This window comes from Aquarana catesbeiana, linkage group LG07 (assembly GCF_042186555.1).
Source record: "Aquarana catesbeiana isolate 2022-GZ linkage group LG07, ASM4218655v1, whole genome shotgun sequence".
Lineage (NCBI taxonomy): Eukaryota > Metazoa > Chordata > Amphibia > Anura > Ranidae > Aquarana > Aquarana catesbeiana.
The window spans coordinates 61,528,482-61,545,492 of NC_133330.1; the positions used below are offsets into that span (position 1 = coordinate 61,528,482).

Here is a 17,011-nt window from a genome sequence, read left to right on the forward strand (position 1 = left end):
ACTTCCTGTCCCATAGCCAAGCTGGAAGTGAGGGGAAATCCCTGCAAATTAGGGGAATTCCCAGGTCACCAGAACTAGTGTCCCCATTGGAAGATTTCCCTTCTGTTACTTTTCTGGGGTCAACCAAAAATGTGGGATTTTCTTTACTTTCACTTTCAATGAGACTAGTAAACGGGACAAATAAAGAGGGTGATTCTCCTTAACGGGGGTACAGACAGCAATAAACATCTGTCTGGTGTTCTAATCCCTCTGGACTCAATCCGAAAATAAAAAGTTTAGCCTTTAGTTATACTAGAAGTGTCTCTTCTAGAATAATCTTAGAATAATCTGGCCATACACCAATAGATTATCTGCAGATTTTCTATGGTCAGATGAATGCTGAACTGTGTGGATGGAAGAATCTCCTACTGGCCCAAGCTTCCATATCTTGCTAGTCGGCCCCGAGAAATCTGTTGCACTTTTTCCATCTAACCATAGAAAATCTGCAGATAATCTATAGGTGTATGACCCTAAAGTGGAACTTCCGCTCATCGGATTCCTCCCCCCCTCCGGTGTCACAATTGGCACCTTTCAGCGGGGAGGGGGGTGCAGATACCTGTATAATAGAGGTATCTGCACCCACTTCCGGGTATAGCTAGCCACAGCTAGCCGCAGACTCCCCGCCCACCCCCGTTGTGTTGTGGGAAATACACAGTTCCCACAACACAACGGGGACCAGTGTAGACGCGCAGAGCGACTCGCGCATGCGCAGTAGGGAACTGGGCAGTGAAGCCGCAACGCTTCACTTCCCGATTCCCTCAGTGAGAATGGTGGCGGCAGCACCCGAGGATCGAAGGACGGTTCGGTTTCGGTCTCGGGTGCCGACATTGCTGGACCCCGGGACAGGTAAGTGTCCTTATTTTAAAAGTCAGCAGCTGCAGTATTTGCAGCTGCTGACATCTAAATTTTTTTTTTTTTTTTTGCGAAAATCCGCTTTAAGTTTCCTCATGACTGAGGTCCTGCAGCCCTCTTATTAGCTTTGTTGCCCTTCTGTGCACTCTCTCCAGCTCAAGCACATTCTTCCTGTGGATCGGTGACCAGAACTGGATGGTATAATCATGATGGGGTCGAACCAGAGTTTTGTAAAGTGGTAAAATAATAGTTAACTAATGAAGGGTACCAATGGGCCAAATCCTTGTTAGGGCAAAAACAGCAGAAACTGGTCCTGGCATCATCTTGTAGGTCAGGGAGAAACACTGTAGAGGAGGAATGCTGTGGGTTATCAGCGGTATAGGATTTTCCTGAAGAAAGCAGTGGGAGTTTACATGGGGTACAACTCCAAAAAGGCAGAACCCCAATTGGACAGGTACAAGGGGTCCCAGGATCCAGGGAACCCAGGAAAGCCTTGCGTCAACTAAAGGAGGTGCGATATACAAGAGGATAGCCCATTTGCCTAAAATGGTTGTGCTGAGCACTCAAAAGCTGTAGGAGGTAAAACTACCAAAGACCTGTCCAGAGACACAGCCCCAACTTGTAGAAGTAGGGGTACACCTTCATGCAGAATGTGTATCAAAGGGGTTAGCTGACCTCTGGCTTTAAGCTCTATGGCGAAGTGGGAGTTAGGCTCTAATGCCTGCAAGTACCTACTGCTGAACTAGATGTAGGGTGGGATTCCTTGCACCTCTCCATAGACCTCCTGTTTTAAGGCAGGAGCACACTCCACCCACCTATGACATTGCTAATCATGGTGTCAAGAGCGGGTCCAAAGAGACAATGTCTCATGAAGATTAATTAGTCAGTTAATCCTTGGACACAGCATCAGCATCCCGACTACACAGCCAAAGTGCTCTACGTATGGACATTAGCCCATGGAGACACAAAGTTTGGATGGTTGTAACAAGTCATCACAGCTAAAGCACAAGTCTCCAGATATTTGCTCCAAGCTCCCTATCAAAACGGGGATATTCGCGAGTGGTAAAGGGATCCCTATTAAGGAAATTCACCCATTCTATAAAAGTTTGACAGAATAAAATTACCGCCAACATGGAACAGAGGGCAAAGGTGGAATCCAAAAAAGCAAACATAGCCTCAACCAGTTTAGCGTTATTCCTGTTAAAGTGGATCACTAATGTATCCATGGAGGGAACAGACCATTGATTTACAAATTCCTTTTCAAAAAGAAAAGTTTGGGAACAGCAGGCTGATCCTTCAGATGTAAGGTAGTACACACACTGCATCAGTAAGGTTTGAAACAACCCGAGTCAACGACAGGAAACCATTGTGCCTCATAAACACCAGTCTGATAGTGTGGAGCTTCCTGTCAATTGGACACCGCAGAGAAGCCTCTGACTCAACTCTACACCCCTACGTCACCGGAGCATGCAGAGCAGCATCAGCATACCTCAGGACACCTCTATCCCTGACGGGTATCTCAACCCTGTGAACCTGTAAGTGTACATTTTACACTAACATTTTATTAACAGTAGGACTATCTTAGTTGGCGCCACCCCCCCTCCCTTTTATACTTCTTTCTTGCTGACAGAGCCGGTAATGGACACCCTCTGAGGATGGCTGCCTCCTTTATTTCAAAATATACTGACTAAGATGTGCTATTAAAGCCACCATTACACCATTTATAAAGGCATCACATCATTTGGAGTGCCGGAATCCCCTCCTTTTTATGAAAATATTTTTGGTAATATACTCTCAAAGGGAATTACATTTAAAAAGATTCAGACCAGTAACCTTCCTGATTAGGACCCGGCAGGTGAAGCAGCTGACTGATAAATATGAAATCACTCTATTCACATTTATTTTGCACATGGACACAACCAACAGCTATCTCTTCAGAATAACAAAAAGGTAGGAATCTGCAGCAAAGTTTGTTAAAATCCCTGCAATGCATCCAGAGGGAACATTTTTTTTTTTGATGACTTATTTAAAAATGTTTTTTTTTTAAACTGCTTACAACATACATAGAAAAAATACATAGGTCATCAATTTTTCTCAGAAAAAATAGCAGTGTTACTTTACGGAGAAACTGGAATGAGGGAAATAATGGGACTGACATTGCTGACCTTCTCATGAAAATTCCAGATGCCTGGCTGTCTCTGACCTCAACCGTTTCCAAATCAGTTATATAGAACAAGCACAAGGCAAGTGAAGCCACAGTAAATGCATAGCTCCAGATCTGCATATATGTTTTGTATCTGGCAGACAAACTAGCATTTTAAAAGGAGGAGATCAGCAATGATAGCAGCATACTTCTCTTATCACCAATTTGCTCTTAAAGCTGAACGCCAGGCAGATATATAACAAATGAATGTAATTCTGTAATCAAATCACCATTAAATGTATTTTTAAAGTTTAAGCAGAGTAAGTATCTCAGTATGACTTGGTATTAACTTCTTGCAAGCCTTGAACAGCACCGATCAGAATGGGAAAGGAAGAAGCAGCACATAAATCCAATCAGTGCTTCAGTGCTCATATGCTGAACTCAAATCTGATGTTTCTCCTTTCACTGTCGAATCACAGGCTGGGGGAAGGACAAGATCTAAGGGGGGCATTCAAACTGTTCCAGACTGAAGCATTCAGTTAACAGGTGTTATGCGCGTGTTAATGTGCCGAGCGTTAAGGGAGCCCATTCATTTGAATGGGCTGAAAAAGTGCCAGACCACACTAAAAGTTTGGACACGTACATTTTTTTTTTTTCCAATACTGAGCAACACAACACATGGTAGTGTGTCACCTCAAGTGCATTGCATTGGCAAGGTGTGTTAAAAGAACCAGTATTAATGGCACTGCATCAAACCAAAGTTTGTACCACAATGTAACAATGTGAATGGGTCCCAAGGCTACATTTGCAGGGGTCTTTTACCACAATGCAAATGCCAGCAACAGGAACCTATTGACTCCTGATGCTCTATTTGACAAGTGTAAACAACTAGCTGCAGCCGCAGAACCTGTACATTTCAATGACAGGTTGTTGGTGGCAGCAGCTACTTGTGGCTGTTCATATAGCCAGCAAATTCCTGCAGTGATCACTGCTAGACATAGTGCGAACAGACAATAAGCTGCAGCTGCCGACAATCTGTCACTGAACCAGTGTCAGCCACTTACTCCTGTTAGGCTCCGTTCACACATGCTGGGGGCGCGACACACAACATGGAGTCCAGTGCGTCCCTGTTTCAGGTCCAAATTTGCACCTGGAAACGGACCAGAAGACGCACAGGACCCTTTCCAAATACAGACCGCGGCCATTCCAGAGCTGTGTAAACCGGCTTCATTGAGATCAGGTCACACTCTCTCCTGTCATGGAAACCCACATCCAATTTGCATATATGTGATCCCGGCCTCAAACACAGCAGCAGGAATATGTAGATTCCTGCCGCTGACATTTGCCCCATGGAAAAATGCTTGTGTTAGCCTAAGAAGCCTACAAATATAGTCTAAAAGTGGCTGAGGCTGGGTTCACACTGGAGAAGAACGCAGCAGCTCACAGCAGGAGTCCAGTGCGTCTCCATTTACCGTTTCAGGCCAGATTTCAGCCCAAATTTTTTGGCTGAATTCGGACCTGAAACCGACCAAAAGAAACACAGGACTCCTGTACAATTTGCACCGGAGCCGCCGTGGAAATATGTGAACCGGCTCCATAGAGAGCCAGTCAAAATCTCCTGCTATGCGAATGGGTTGCGGGGAAACCCGCAATTCCAACTCGCAATAGTGTGAACCCAGCCTTAAATGCAAAGAAGAAAATAAATCAGTTCTCCTGCTCTGATAACATGGCCATGCTATGTGGATGAACTAAGAAAATCTCAGGGCTGAACTGACAGACACACAAATCCTTTAGCAGGTTAGATTGCTCCTATATGTATATTTTATTTGTGCGTTTAGCCATGTGCCTGGAGTTCAGCTTTATTCTTAATTTCAATAGATCATACTATCGCACTTGATATAAAGACATAAATAAGAAGTCTCACTCTCATTCCACCTAGCTACAGTGCAAAGCTATAGACAAAAGAATGTAAACATGTGGTTTCTCACTTCATTGCTTGGTTCGAACGCGGGGTGTATGAAAGGTCCTGATCGCTCGAGGAACTTCTTAACATGGTTCCAGCGACCTTCCCAGTCTCCAGTCTCCCCACACCCAACATCCACAGCCATTCTGCATAGAACACAATACAGTTCACTGACATTATTCTACAACAAAGCAGTATTTACAGATAATGATCTCTGGAAATGACAGGTGATTAAATCATAGGCATTAGATGGCAATTAGAAAATCCAAACACAAAAGCAGGTTTTCTGAAGATTGTGACATGAAGAAGTGTGCTTGTTTAATGAGAACATACATATTTATAAACTGAACAGAAACCTATAGTGCTAGACTCACCTCAGAGGAGTCAACAAGGACTTATCTGGAAATCAGCTGGGATGATCTATTCCCCCCCCCCCCCCCTCGCCCCAGGAATGGTCAGCCAGAGGGTGACTGCAGAGATTGTACACTGCCCACAGAAATAGGATATGTTCCTAATTGGCCTATACTTGCCCGAGCTAGGACATCTTAAAGTAGACCTATAGTACAAAAAAAAAAAAAAAAAAAACACAACATCTTTCCCATCCTGCCCCAAGTTCCTATAATGGATAGCCAGGTGACCATATTGTCTAGGCATTTGGTTCCAAACTCTTAGCAAAAAAGGAAGATCAGAAATCGGGCAAAGCCATTGGGGTTGATTTTGCTAAAACTGGAGAGTGCAAAATCTGGTGCAACTCTGCATAGAAACCAATCAGCTTCCAGTTCTTTTTGTTAAAGCTTAACTGAAAAAGCTGAAGTTAGAAGCCGATTGGCTACCATGCACAGCTGCACCAGATATTGCACTCTTCAGTTTTAGTGAATCAATCCCGTTGACTGTCTGGCTCACCTAGCCCCCAAGCTGCTTCAGCTGAGGCCAGATGATAAAATGCTGAGGCAAATGGTCAAGTGATTACCAGCATGAAATATTTTCTGCAGCATACATGTTACAAAGATCCTCCTTCCCCTCCTATGTCATTTATTATATTTAAATCGGACTGGTCAGGATAGGGGTGGAGGTTGTATGTCAACTATAGGTCCACTTTAAGCCCTTGACACAATGCCCACAGAATGCATAATCTTATATAATGGCTTATTAGTAAGCATAAGTTACCCATCAATGGAATTCACATTCACAAAAAATAAAATCCTGCTTATCATTACAGAACATTTAGCAAGACACATGTGGTAATCATCGAGACAGCAATTCAAAGTGATCGAGTTCATATTACTTCTATAATAAAGAACTGAGAGAAAGATTTAGATTTACAGCAGAGGAGAATATAGCCATAAGGAATGAAATGTACAAACTATTAGAAATGTGAAATATCTAGAGCTGTGTTAGTAAAGGACATATATAAGCTATCCAGAAAACAAATCAAAAACTTATCCTAAAGTCTCCCTGCAAGGCAGCAAGGCTATAAAACTCTAATGTTGGTCATACACAAATTTCTAGGAACATCAACCAGATTTTGATTGCATAAGGAGATTAAAGAGACCCTGTCGTCAGACCTTTTTAATGAAAACCTTTTTATAAGGTTTAATATGCCTTTAGACCCCTTTCACACTAGGGCAGTGGGACTGCTAGATGAAAAGCGCTGCTAGTTTTAGTGACGATTTACTGTCATTTTAGGGGCGCTTTTCGGCCGCTAGCGGGGCACTTGTAACCCCAGCTAGCTGCCGAAGAAAGGGTTAAAAGCGCCCATGTCACGGTGCTTCTGTAGCGATTTACAAGCGCTTCGGAATCGCTGCCTTTTCATTCAAATGGGCAGGGGTGGTGTAGGAGCGCTGTATACACCACTCCTGCACCGCCCCAAAGATGCTGCTTGCAGGACTTTTCTCTAGTCCCGCAAACGCGCCGTCCCAGTGTGAAAGCACTTGGGCTGCTGGTCTTTGCCACCTTCATGGATGTGATGTCAGCAGCCCCAACAGGCTCAGAGCTGGGACTCTCCCGCAGGTGTAAGCAACCTCAGCATTTAAGCTGTAGTAAAATTACAAGTCCCATGAGACAATGCAACACTGACAGGCACAGGCATGGCTCAGAGGCATAATGGGATTTGTAGTTTCATCACAGCTGGAGTGACAAGGTTGCCTACTACTGCTCTATTGCTCCTACACATACCCCCCCCCCCCCCCAGCTAAAATGCAGAAAGGTGAAGCAGGGGTGGAGGAGCTGAGCCAATACAAACCAGTACTGTACTGGCCAAGGAGCTTATTTATGTTACAAGGTGCTTTAGCAAATTAAATGCCATTTGGTTGGGGTTTACATGTACTTTAATCAATCAAGCCAACCAACATCCCTGCCATATAAAAATATAACTATTTATGGTAGGTTGGCTTGATCTGTTTGCATGCAAAAGACATGAGGATGCATCTACAGAACTGCTCTATATATGTCTAGCATAAGGGCTATGGAAGCTTGGTATTTCATTTTAACCACATGGCAATCCATGTTGGCTCTTCTACTAATGGGGAAGTGCTGTAAAAGTCAAAACCTTGCTGTTTTCTCTGTTTTAGTCCAGATTAAGAACTTCACTCTAAATGTTCACATCCTGAACTCCAGTCAGCTTACAAAAAATAATGTCTGGATGCCCCTCATATTATGGGATGTGTAAATGACCCTCAAATATAAGGGGGCACTCTTCTTCTCTGGTTTAAGCCACAGCCTCACCAACGTCATCAAGTATAATGCAGAACCAGATGTCCTGCAATGCACGTTAGGACGTCAATGGGCCAACCCATATTAGAAGACAGGAATACAAGTAGAGAAGAACACCAGCTGTCAGAGAGAGGAATAAAGCATGCGAGTTATAAGTTATATATACAGTATATAAAGTATATGTAAAAAGCGGAGTTCCATCCTTATTTATTTTTTTAAAGACATCCTTGATGTTATGGTTAATAACTTTCCAAAAAGCTAATTATATGCAAAGTCGCTGTCTTATTTCAGTATTTTTCATTCAAACTAACCTTTAGTTTGGCTCGTCAGCGTGCTCCCATCTTAATTGTGGGCATGTGAAGCCCACTAGTTTCTTCTTCCGGGATAAGGTGCTTCTGGTGACCCAGCATGCACCTCCCGATCTCGCACATGCGCGTAAAACACATAGCGTGGGGCACGGGTTGTCTCAGGTTGCCATCACAACGGCGGCGGAGGAAGTTCCCGCCCCGTTGCGATGGCAACCTAATCAATCTAGCTCACTGACTCCTGGGAATGATGACACACATCTCCCAGGAGCTGCAGGATATGATGTACATCGCCGCTGCCCCGAGGGAGGAAGAAAACATCATACACCCTAGCAACAAGGTACAGAGAGCTAGGGGAGAAAAAAAAAAAGCCCAATGATGTTTTAGTTTGCTGTTCAGAAACGGATCCTGTAAATATGTATATGTGGGTGGAACTCCGCTTTAAGTTATAACTTATAAAGTTTTAAGTACATAACATAAGTTATATTCCCTTATATAGTGATAGAAGAATAGATCCCTACTATATGGGTGGCACTTAAAAGTTGTATTTATAAGCTGACTCAAGTTCAGCAGGTATATGGTCAATACCTCTCTAGTAAGCCAATCTCAAGCTCCCTGATGATTGGAGAGCTCTTGCGTTGATTCAGCAGAAGGTAAGTCAGGACTACTGAAGAGAACAGTGGTCAGTATCCAATCCTTGTCTGCAATGAATGCCGAAACTAATGTTTTCTCTTGCCATCGGGAGAGGATTAAAATGATTTTACAAGTAAGGTGTTTACCATATACCTTTTCAACGTACCCTTAATGTAGCCAGACTAGGTTTTTAGTCAAGTAAAATTGGGCTTGAAGTTAAAATTGCAGGTGTATTTTTTTTCAGGCCAGTGGCTGTCAAAGCATTAAAGAAGGCCCTAAATCAGCCAGGCAACCAGTATTTTCAAAAGTAAGGGTCCGTTCACACCAGGTGCATTGAGCAGCATTGCTCAGCACAGATCAATGCAGACTTCACACAAAGACATATAGAAAATTATTTTCTACATGTCCTTTTCACACAATAAATGTGTGCTGGTGTGCTTTGGGAAAAATTCAGCATGTCTGCTTGTCACTCAGAACACCACAGTATTGGTGCATAAATTTGAATGAAATGTTGCTTGACAACATTTAAAGTAAACAGTGCAATATGTTCTAACACCACATTGCACTGTCCCGACATAACGCTCACCAGCGGACACACGTTATATTGAGCAAAAAGGTCTCTTTTTTTCTGATATACTTGTATTATAGTATTATACTTATACTTGTTAAAACAAATCTCTAACTGAATAATTCTAAAACATAGGAACATAGGGGTGTCAAGAGAAGAAACAAGACATACTTTTTAGTAATACGGAGCAATAAAAGCTAATTATTGTTTTTTTTTTTTTATTACCAATAAAAAAATAAAGTAATTTTAAAAAGCCAAGATAGTTCAAAATATTAAACAGCTTCAAAACAAGGGGAAAACAGAAAAAAAAAACAACAAAACTACATAAAGGAAAATAACAGAGCATTGATATTGTATCAGTATAACAAAATGAGGATATCCACCTAAACAAAAATGCTGGAGGTACTTTGTGATTCAAGTACACAATAGTGGTCTCTATTTCTGTGCTGATTTATAAAAACTGCCCATACTAACCAATAAAAATGTTACTTTTTACACTCTCGCCAGTCTTTGAGCTACAGCTGCTGGATGATTACCGTAGTTTCTAAAAGCAACAAATGTACAATTATTTGCTTCAAGTTTTATAAATGGGACCATTTTCTAGCTTAATAACAGTTCTGCAAAGAAAAATGTATAGTATTTGTAAGGAAGCGGAGAATATATGTGTATGCGGAAAATTTATAAGCCTGCCATCCAACATTTGTCCGCGGAAAATCCGACAATTGTCCGATGGAGCGTACAAACGGTGGGATTTTAGGCCAACAGTCTGTCATCACACAATTCCCAGTGGAAAAATCTGATCCTGTGTACGAGGCTTTAGGGACTGATATGACTGTACAATATACTAGTTTTCATTCCTGACCACTTCCTGGAACAGGCAGCCATTAACTGTAGCAGTAGCTGCTCCCTCATCTCCCCATCCCAAATAGAACTGTCCTATGCAGTGCAATGTTGATTTCCTGGTGCCTCCAAGTCAGCATCCATTTGGTTGAAGCTCCGCCACCCTAAGGACTTCAAACAGGAGAGCATGAACCCACCTAGAGGAGTCCACAATGGCTGAAGCAAGAGGTCAGTAGATTGGATCCTGCAAGTCTTGAGGACAGAAAGAGAAGGGCGAGCCTGGGCTATGGCCTAAAGCAGGGGTAAGCAACCTCGGCCCTAAAGCTGTGGTGAAACTACAAATCTACAAAACTACATCATTCCTCTGCTTCTGGGAGCCATGCCTGTGATTGCTGGGGTCTTGCAATGTCTTATGGGACTTGTAGTTTCAAAACAGCTGGAGGGCCGAGGTAGCCTACCCCTGGCCTAAAGTATAACTAAAGGCAAAACTTTTATTTTAGTTTTAGAGAGTTTTTATTGCTGTCTGTGTCCCTGTTATGGAGAAATATCCTCTCTGTCCTGTTTACCATTATCATGGAAAGTCAAATAAAATCCTAAACTTTGGGTTGCACCCAGAAAAGTAAGAGGAGACATCTTCCAGTGGGGACACCAGTTCGGGTGACCTGGGGGTCCCCAAGGCATTTCCTCTCACTTCATGTTTTAGCTATGGAGGAAGAAGGGGAGAGAACTCTCCTCAATGGAACAAAGATGGCAAAAATAAACCTTACATTGGATATAACCCTCCCTTACTCTATCAAAATGAAAAGAAGTTTTGCTTATAGTTCTACTGTAAACTTTTATAGAGTTATGGTAGGTCCTGTGGGTTGAAGGTGGGGGAGATTCAACCATACGTATGCTGTCATTTATCGGCACCAGGAAAGGAAAATTACAGAAATGTAAGCATTGGTATTTCTGTTTTCAGAGCTCAGAATGCCATCTTAGACCTAGCTTGTTTACATTGGTGTCTGTTTAATCATGCTAGTCCCCAATGATAGAATCTCCTATCCTTCTTGTAACTTAGCAGCGCTCAACATCAAAGGAGGACAAGAAAAAGAACTACATTCTGCCTGAACCTCTGAAGAATGAAGAGCTTTACTGATAATCCCATTTCCAGCCCACCAACAGATATACCTTCCCACACACTATAGGGAATCTTCTATGCTGATATCTAATCGTTTTAAATAATAAGCAATCAGGACTTTTACCATGCACCCACACCATCAGGTATAAAATACTTTGCTCCTGACCTTCTTGTTATATTTTTTTTATTTAAAGAATTTGTACTACAATCATTTTTTATAATCCTGAATGTCTGTAGATAGGTGGTGTTTGGTGGGATAAAGTTATTTCTTTTGGATAGTCTGACCCTTTTAACTACAATAATAATGACTAGAAGCGCTGCATCATACTCGAAATCTTGATGCTGGTTAAAAGTCTCCAGCAACAGATTGCTAAAGAACACCCACCTAATCCTAGTCTTGCTTCACAGGCTGAAATGGTACAGAATTCAAAAATTTCTAATAAATACGGATTGAAAACAAAATGGTGCAAAATTTTGCTCACCAGTCAGCAGAGATGAAGCAACACCTTGCTGTTTCAGCCAAGAACAACGTCATAGGAACGGATGAGCTTTCTCTCTCACTCTTTTTCTGGCACGCTGTCTCCAGCACCAGGATTGCTAGTGTGGCATGGGTCAAGTAGATTATAAACAGCAGGTAAAAGACCAGCAAAGCATCGCAACCCACACATGCTCACCGCAATCTCCAGTTAATCCTATGGAAATGAACACTCTATTTGCCCCATTGAAGTACCAACTCAATTTCTGCATCAAATGCTTGGAGGAGGAAGAACTGCCAGGGACGAATTTGAAGGGGCTGTGTGACACCAAGCAGCATGCACAGTGCAGATCTCAGTGTAGCCGGGAAAGGATATATAAGACTTGGAGGAGGCAGACATGAAAAGCCAATGAGTGTAAGGGCTCTACAAATACAGTTCTCCTTTAAGGAAACATTCCCACCTCCACAAACATTAAAGGTGAACCGCGGAGAAATGTATAAAGTACCCTTGCAGTGCACGGGGAGCCCCCAAATGCTTGTTTTTTTTCTCTAAGTAAACGATATGGTATAGAGATATTTTATACGCAATTACGTTGATCCAGCTTGTACCAATCTAACCATGTATATACCACACCTGGCTGATCCCCCTGGAAGCTGGAAATCACGTGAGTAGACATCGCTGCTCCAAAAATCTCCACTTGCTTCCATGTCCTGTGCCAAGCAGCTATCCCGATACATCCTGGACACAGGTGAGCCGCCTGGCATCAGCGTCATTGAGAGATTGCTTTGAATTCTCTGAATGAATGCAAAGCGTTCTTTGATTGGATGAGGTGAAAAGGCCGGGCGGCCTTGACAAATAAGAATCCATTTTGCTTTAATTCAAAAATGCAGCAGGGAAGCTGCTCTGCGCAAGACCCAAAAGCCAGTGGAGGTCACTGGAGTAGTGGTGTCTACTTCAGTGATTCCAGCTTCCAGGGGCATCGGCTAGGTATAGTGTACACATAGTTAGTTACATTGGTCTAGCCTGGTCCAATATAACGATGTAAACAAAAAAAAAAAACTGTTTCTGGAATTCTTTAATGGTGTAAACCAGGGGTCTCCAAACTTTCTAAACAAAGGGCCAGTTTATTACCCTTCAAACTTTAGGGGGCCGGACTATGGCCAGGGGGAGAGGAAATGTCCTGGTGTCAGCTGCAGTAAACAATGCCCCATCTTTAGTATTAGGGGCAGAAATAGTGGGGTTGATTTGCTAATGGGAAAAAGACTGTGCACGTTGCAAAGTACAGTTGCCCCAGAGCTTAGTAAACAAGCAGAAATTTTGCTGACTTCCATCATCCAATCACGTGCAAGCAAAAAACGCAGTTTTTTTTTTTTTTTTTTTTTTTTATTTCCTTGCACGTGATTGGGTGCTCTTTGCAAAGTGAAGCCTTACCTTGTTTACTAAGCTCTAGAGCAATTGTATCTGTGGGAGGAATAGTGCCCCGTTATTGGTGTCTGTGGGAGGATCAGTGCCCCATTATTAGTATAAGTGGGAGGAATAGTGCCCCATTGTTGGGGTCAGTGGGAAGAATAGTGCCCCATTGTAAATGTCCGTGGCAGGAACTATACTCCACTGTTTTTGACAGCGGGAGGAATAATGCTCCAAGGGCTGGATAAAAGCAAGCAAAGGGCCGCAGCTTGGAGACCACTGGTGTAAACCAGTGTTTCTCAACTCCAGTCCTCAAGGAGCCCCAACAGGTCAGTTTTCAGGCTCTCCATTATTTTGCACAGGCGATTTGATCAGTTTCACTGCCTTAGTAATTACCACAGCTGTTTCATCTGAGGGAAATCCTGAAAACATGACCTGTTGGTGCGCCTCAAGGACTGGAGTTGAGAAACACTGGTGTAAACTATGTGGAAATGTGCACATATGGCAGAGATACATCGCTTACCTATACAAGCTATAAAAGGCAGTCTATGCTTGCCCTAACAATAAAGCTCCGTTCTCACCATCGTGTGCATTAATGTTTTGTGGTGCAAAAAAATATAAAAGTTAAAGTGTTACTAAACCCACAACAGTAAAATCAGTCTGTATATGCAGTAAAGCATACTTGTTATACTCACTGTGGCACCTAAGGGGTTAATCCTCTACATTGTGTAAACTATAAAGTCTCTCTGATTCTCCTTCTTCCACTGTCCCCAATCCATCTGCTGATAATACAGAGTCTTGGAGTCACTCTGCACATGCTCAGTTTGGTGTGTATTGCTAGAGTTTTTTTTTTTTTTTGGGAGGGTGCATGTGATTAGCACAGGACCAATTAGCACTGTCCAGACAGAGAAGGTCAGGGGTCCTGCAGCCTCATAGGACAGTCAGAGGATAATAAACTCCTCCTACAAACTTTAACCAGTGCTCTGCTGGACACTAATAGAAGTCACAAGACTGCTATATACTGCTGATGAGAAAAGGTATTTAGCAGTTTATATTTACTAAAATAATTGCATTTCCATGTTCTGTGTACTGTGGGAGACCAGATATAGTGAATGCAGGGTCCTGGGTTTAGTAACACTTTAACACCAGACACACTCCCCCCCCGGTCTCTGCTGTATTACGTCTGGCAATCCTGAGCTGTCAGCACCCTGCAGCTGGTCCAGTGATTGAGGAATTAAAATCTCCACTCTTTTCTGTCAGCGCTTCCAGAATGGATCAGATCAATTATGATTGGTCTGCACCATCACAGGGGTAGTGCTGATCAATCAGAATCGATCTGGTCCATTCTGCAAGAGCTGACAGAGAAGAGGAAGGATGAGCTCAGGCGTGTTCGCAGCTCCATGTTCCCGCGCCCGCCAGGAAGCTGACACTACGCAGCGCTAATCACAGGCAGTGAGACATTTCCCAATCTGTGCAGCCCGGATCAGGAAATGTCTCACTGCCTGTGATTAGTGCTGCGCAGTGTAAGCTTCCTGGCGGGCGCGGGAACATGGAGCTGCGAACACGCCTGAGCCCATCCTTAGAGAAGAGCGGGGATTTCAAACTCCACCGGCTGCGGGGATGCTGACGGTTCGGGATCATTAGAGGTAAGTACAGCAGGAGGAGGGAATTGCAATGCACGATAACGTTGTACCATATAATGTAGTGTGCTACGCTACAAAAATAATAGTTCATATACGGAATGCGGTGCATCAGGCTTCACGGGGATAGGCTGCCTTAACACAACATGTGCCATTACCACGGGCGCACTGAGGCGGTGTGAATAAACCAAAAAAAAAAGAGAAGAAACACAAAGTAACCCTCCTGGTACACACTTTAGTTTAGGTGGACATGTCCTTAAAATGAACCAATCATTGCAAGCTCTATGTTCCAGTGAAGCCCCATTGGTCAGTATTATGTGCTCCTCAGTGTGGTGATGGTGTACAGGTCACGTGACTGACAGCTGGCCCCGCCTCTCTCTCCCCTATGGGTATCCTGGGCATTGTCTGAGGTGCTTTCCTCTTTTCATGTTCTAACACCTCCCCTGTGCCAGTACTAACTTGTCAGAGAGCTCTTCTATCCGCCTTCTTTTCTTCTCCCTAAAAAGAGAGAGAGAGAATAAAAGAAGGGTCTCACCCCCTCCCGGCCTGGGACACAGAGGGGACCCTAGCTGGACATACACACGGATACTCACGGCTCTTCACCATCCGCCATATTCGCCTGAGCCTGTCACTTCCCACAGTGCATCGGGAGGGGGCGGGGCCAGCGCTGACAGGCCACAAGCGGCTCCAAGCCGTCTTTTTTTTATTTGTTTAAACTAACTTTATTAAGAACAGACAATCTCAGCGACACTGTATGTCAGGAAAATGCAGTGCGGCTCCTGTGTTGTTTCCTCTTTTGGTCCGTTTTGATGTGTTCATGTATAGAAATAAATGTAGGTAGGTAAAAATGACTTATGGTCCATTAAAATGAATGTCCATTAAAATGGAACTAAATTTGAGTGTACAAAACATTTCTAGCAGGTTATAATGTGTGTGGGAGAGTGCCACCAATGAGGTAAACTGAGGTGACGTCTCCTCAGGGGAAGATGAGTCCACTCCATCCTCACTGCAACTTACTAACCTTACCCTGCTGCAGCATCACTGAGCTGGTTGCTAGGGTGCTAGAGCCACCTGCAACATAACAACCAATGATGCTGCACGGTCTAGCTGCCTGCATCCTAGCAACCAATGACACACAGCTCCATTGGTTGCTAGAATGCTGTCGGCCAGGCCACAGCATCAGTGGTTGCAAACACAGGACAGTGTCACTGAGCTGGTTGCAAGGATGCTGCCACCACCTGCTTCATAACAACCGATGATGCTGTGCGGCCTAGCCGCCTGTATCCTATCAACCAATGACACTATGCAGTACAGCCCAGTCACCTGCATCCTAGAAACCAATAATGCAGTACAGTGCAGTCACCAGCACCCTAGCAACCAATAATGCAGTACAGCCCAGTCACCTGGATCCTAGCAACCAATATTGCAGTACAGCCCAGCCACCTGCATCCTAGCAACCAATAACGCTGTGTTGCCCAGTCGCCTGCATCCTAGCAGCCAGGAATGCTGTGCAGCCCAGTCAACTACATCCTAGCAACCAATAATGTTGTGCAGACCAGTCACCTGCATCCTAGCAACCAGGAACGCTGTGCAGCCCAGTCATCTGCATCCTAGCAACCAGTAATGCTGTGCAGCCCAGTCACCTGCATCCTAGCAACCAGTAACACTGTGCAGCCCAGTCACCTGCATCCTAGCAAGCAATAACACTGTGCAGCCCAGTCACCTGCATCCTAGCAACCAATAATGCTGTGCAGCCCAATCACCTGCACCCTAGCAACTAATAATGCAGTACAGCCCAGTCACCTGCATCCTAGCAACCAATATTGCAGTACAGCTCAGCCACCTGCATCCTAGTAACCAATAACGCTGTGTAGCCCAGTCGCCTGCATCCTAGAAACCAGGAACGCTTGCAGCCCAGTCAACTACATCCTAGCAACCAATAATGTTGTGCAGCCCAGTCACCTGCATCCTAGCAACCAGGAACGCTGTGCAGCCCAGTCATCTGCATCCTAGCAACCAGTAATGCTGTGCAGCCCAGTCACCTGCATCCTAGCAACCAGTAACACTGTGCAGCCCAGTCACCTGCATCCTAGCATGCAATAACACTGTGCAGCTCCGTCACCTGCATCCTAGCAACCAATAATGCTGTGCAGCCCAGTCACCTACATTCTAGCAAACAATAACGCTGTGCAGCCCAGTCATCTGCATTCTAGCAACCAGTAATGCTGTGCAGCCCAGTCACCTGCATCCTAGCAACCAGTAACACTGTGCAGCCCAGTCACCTGCATCCTAGCAACCAATAATGCTGTGCAG

The 17,011-nt window shown here is 44.0% G+C and overlaps 1 protein-coding gene across 2 annotated transcripts in view; it reads right to left on the reverse strand.

The window, feature by feature from the left end:
* UBA3 (ubiquitin like modifier activating enzyme 3) overlaps positions 1-15,403 on the reverse strand; it is a 51,229-nt gene extending 35,826 nt beyond the window's left edge. Inside the window, exons 1-3 of one of the 2 annotated variants that reach the window (XM_073592210.1) lie at positions 15,292-15,403; positions 15,158-15,196; positions 5,023-5,143 (exon numbers count right to left, since the gene is read on the reverse strand). In XM_073592210.1, coding sequence (XP_073448311.1) covers positions 5,023-5,143; positions 15,158-15,196; positions 15,292-15,311 — 180 coding nt within the window. In that variant the 5' untranslated portion in view covers positions 15,312-15,403. The remainder of the gene's footprint in view (positions 1-5,022; positions 5,144-15,157; positions 15,197-15,291) is intronic. The other variant, XM_073592211.1, reaches the window with a different exon arrangement.
* Between the last annotated feature and the right edge of the window lie 1,608 nt (positions 15,404-17,011).